The 3931-nt window shown below is 42.6% G+C and overlaps 1 protein-coding gene across 1 annotated transcript; it reads left to right on the top strand.

Moving 5' to 3' along the window:
- Positions 1 to 262: 262 nt before the first annotated feature.
- Positions 263 to 3727, top strand: spic (Spi-C transcription factor (Spi-1/PU.1 related)). The gene is made up of 5 exons (XM_076297419.1): positions 263 to 403; positions 608 to 683; positions 1056 to 1177; positions 1755 to 1854; positions 2275 to 3727. Exons 1-5 carry the CDS (start codon positions 401 to 403, stop codon positions 2772 to 2774), a joined length of 801 nt encoding a protein of 266 aa, XP_076153534.1. The 5' UTR covers positions 263 to 400; the 3' UTR covers positions 2775 to 3727.
- Positions 3728 to 3931: the final 204 nt, after the last annotated feature.

The raw sequence follows: 3931 nt of genomic DNA, 5'->3' as shown, positions 1-3931 counted from the left end.
GATAACAAGCCCAGAAATGCAAATGTTTCACGACAACAGCTACACAGATTCCTAGACAAACAAACCGACCTTTTGTTAGGTTTCAATGTCTATCTAATGATCAACAATTACAAAACGAGAAGTATGGTCCTCTCTCTCTCTCTCTCCCTCTCTCTTTCTCTCTCTCTTTCTCTCTCTCTCTCTCTCTGCGTGACAAGCTGACGTTGAGACATTTAAATGGGCTCTGTCCCCTGGCAGGTTATTCGTTCAGGTGTTCCATGGCTGCTGGCTAGCCTCTCCCGCAGGTATATATACCTGTCCGAGCATACCTGGCCAAAGCTAGTGCACCTGCCTTCACACTGGCCAAAGTCTCGCCTCTCGTTGACTGTGTCAAACGTCCTTGTTTTTTGGAGGTCCCATAATGGTGAGCTGCTGTAAATAACATCTTTTTTTTATTTCTAATTTTTACATATAGTAAAATATTTAATATTTAGTTTTGAATAACAACCATTATAGTTTATGTTGGGTATAATGCTTTTCTAATTAAATTACATTACATCATATTTTGCTTACTATCCCCTAATATTATTCAGTATTTAATATTTATTGATCTGTTCTCTTCTGTCAGAGTTCTCTGGACAGTGACTTTCAGGATGCCATCGATGTTATTCAGAGGGACGCCGATCACCTGTACCACGAATCAGGTAAGTACACAAGACACTAATTGATATGAACATATGAAATACATAAATGTTGGTATTTTAGTAATACTTTTCCAGCGTATTTTAGTAATACTTTTCCAGCGTATATATATCATTCTAATAGAGGTCTTTATATGAAAGTCAGTGCACACACACATATATATATATATATATATATATATATATATATATATATATATGATTATATCGATAATGATCATATCAATAATGATGATATCGAGATATCATCTCAATATAATGTGTCCTTACTAAAAACATAATCAAATAAGTAAGAAGTAAGTGTGTTGATGGTGCTCTCATCCCTAGTTTGACCGACTGACAGAGGTGTGTGTTTTTCTCCTGTGTTGCTCTCAGGTATAAATCACTACGTGACGCTGGAGTGTCAGCCTCCACCAGGGCGTCAGGGGGCAACCTGTTACCCCTACACCCCCCTCGCCACATCCCCAGTAGCCATGGCAGACTGGGGCGAAACAACGGTGGGTAAAAAACCCCACACACTCACTCAAGAGCAGGGGTAGTAAATTGTCAGGGCCAGTTTGCATCATGGCTTTAAAGACCTCTGCACATAGGCGCCGACATGAAAGTGGCACACACTCCGTTTTCACCGTTAGATTACATTAGATTCCATTGTTCTTTTACCGTTAGATTACATTAGATTCCATTGTTCTTTCACCGTTAGATTACATTAGATTCCATTGTTCTTTTACCGTTAGATTACATTAGATTCCATTGTTTTCAACATAACCCCAAACACATGTATGGCAAAAATAAATGTACACTTTTGTCACATTGCACATATATATGATTTTTTTTCATGTGCCATATATATATATATATATATATACATAGGCCTATATATAATATAGACAGATAGATTGATTGTATAGCGTGATATATCTCAGGCTACACAATCTATATCTGTCTATGTAGAGCATGTGTAATTGTGTGTTTCCAGGATTCACTCGTAGCCCCATATCGTATTGTGTGTTTATATATGTTTATCTATATCTGTCTATGTAGAACATGTGTGATAATTGTGTGTCCTGGTTTCAGTCGTGGCCCCATATTGTGCCTGATCTGTCTCTGCCTCCACCTGGGCACTCAGAGCCCACACAGTTCTACCCGGTCATGCAGCTGTCACGCAGCAGGAAAGGTGAGCCATCATGTGTGCACTGACTTTCAGCATCTCTCCAGTGGATGCAGGTTTACTTCCTAAAGGTGCAGAACAAAACAATAATAAATAAATAAATAAAACAGTTTTATTCCAGCAGCTATTTCTCTGATGAATAAGATCCGTTTATTGGGTGCCACGGATGTCTATCAAATGCGTCTGTGCATAGCTCATCATCGTCTTGCTTTGCCCCTTGTTCTGTGATTGGTCCCCTATCTCAGGCGAAAATTTGCTCCATGGTCTCCAGGCTGCCTTAGCAGCGTGAATCAAATCGCGCGCAAGGCAGCATGGGAACACCCAGGCTAGAATAATTCCGACTGATTTAGAGTTCTGAGTTCAGACATAGCTTTGGTGTTTACGTAAAGCGGTCCACTGATTTTCCAATTTTCCACGCTTCCTCAGGACGCAAGAAGCTGCGTCTCTTCGAGTATCTCCACGAGGCCCTTCATGACGCCAACATGGTGGACTCCATCCAGTGGACGGACCGTGGTTCCGGAACCTTCCACTTTGTATCCAAGAACAAGGAGAAGCTCGCGGAGTGCTGGGGCCGCCGCAAGGGCAACCGCAAGACCATGACCTACCAGAAGATGGCGCGTGCCCTCCGCAACTACAGCCGCACCGGCGAGATCGTCAAGGTCCGGCGCAAGCTCACCTACCAGTTCAACCCCGCCATCTTGCAGCGGCTGGGCACCGGGCATCTAGCGCCACCTGCTGGGCACTCCGTGGGGCACATGGGCAGGGACACGCTGGGCTCCCATCAGCACTCCGTATCGGCCGACATGGGGTACTATGCGCAGTCCGGGTCCGAGTGGCAGGTCTGGTATGGACAGTACTCCAGCGCCTGCCAGGCAGAGTACGACCTCGCCACGGTCCTGACGTCAGCGGACGGATCAAAGATATGAGTTATTACTAAATGGCCGCCTGGCCACTGTGACTATACAGGGAGAATTAATTCAGTTCGGTCACTCAGTTCATTCAGTCTATCAGAGGGACTCATTCATAGGCGCTTTCCCACCGACGGGATTTTTGCAGTACCTACAACATAATGTTCCTATAACCCTTTTTTCCTGGTGTTCCGACCGGACACATTTGTGGATTATTAAGTTCCTATGGCCGCAGTTCCTGTAACTCTTTCAGCTCCTACTTCAGGGCAGGGACTTTTCCCTTTTCCCTTTTTTGCATAGGAACCCTTGTGACCTAGGTCTTCTTTGATTGGTCCAACTTATAAGTCACGCCCACTGTCAACCCACGTTGAATGGGCAACCAGTTCCTATGGCCACTTGTCCAGTGCGAATGCAAATGGCAAAACTTTGGAGGAGAGTAGTTAGTAGAACTGTTTAGAAGTAAAATGGCTTCATCGTGGCTATTCACCTTAATTATCATCATCTACACCACATGGGAAAGAAGAGCATGTTTAAAGCAGTGTTTAAGGTTCTATTTCTTCATCAGGGTCTCTTGTAGCCTGTTTTCCTTGTTGGTTTTTGTGCAATTGTGTACTGTTTGTGTTCCTGCATTCACATAACAATGGCACAAAAAAGACTCTTGAGTGCTGGGGCACCGATGTCTTGTTCTTGTGAATATATGTGAATAAATTGTCTCAGGAAAAAAAACGTATTTCGATTTTGAGAGGTTGAAGCACAAACAAGCCATTGTAAATATCAAAGAGTGCTGTTGAATGCAGGATAATTGTGAAAAGAAGGGGAAAAAATCACCATCTCAGGCACTGTAAATATGTTCCACTTCGATGTCTATCTTTTTTTTACTCTATAAGTCTAAGAGTCTTTGTTATTTCTGGTGACAATTAATGAATGTTGCAATATGTATTTGCATTAACAAATAAATTGTTTAAATATTACTGACATCTTGTGTTCATGTTTTGCATGTTTCTTTAGCTGAACCAGTTGATTGATTGATTGATTGACTGATGATTGTGTGGTTTTGCTTGAAAACAAATTGTCCTATGGTACAAGACAGAACAAGCAAACATACATGCTAACATACACACGTATGTGCAGGTGCACACACACACGCACGCATGCACGCACAGACACACACACGC

The sequence above is a fragment of the Alosa pseudoharengus genome, unplaced genomic scaffold, assembly GCF_046254945.1.
Source record: "Alosa pseudoharengus isolate Yale_2024_CS ecotype anadromous, Long Island Sound unplaced genomic scaffold, YU_APseudo_1.1 YU_APseudo_1.1_scf_20, whole genome shotgun sequence".
NCBI classification, from domain to species: domain Eukaryota; kingdom Metazoa; phylum Chordata; class Actinopteri; order Clupeiformes; family Clupeidae; genus Alosa; species Alosa pseudoharengus.
This window is presented reverse-complemented; position numbering and strand designations above follow the sequence as displayed.

What these genes read in the sequence shown, in the direction of transcription:
- spic (XM_076297419.1), top strand. An exon ending in TCACCTGTACCACGAATCAG is followed by an intron (nt 684 to 1,055) that starts GTAAGTACACAA and finishes TGTTGCTCTCAG; the next exon opens with GTATAAATCACTACGTGACG. An exon ending in GCTGTCACGCAGCAGGAAAG is followed by an intron (nt 1,855 to 2,274) that starts GTGAGCCATCAT and finishes ACGCTTCCTCAG; the next exon opens with GACGCAAGAAGCTGCGTCTC.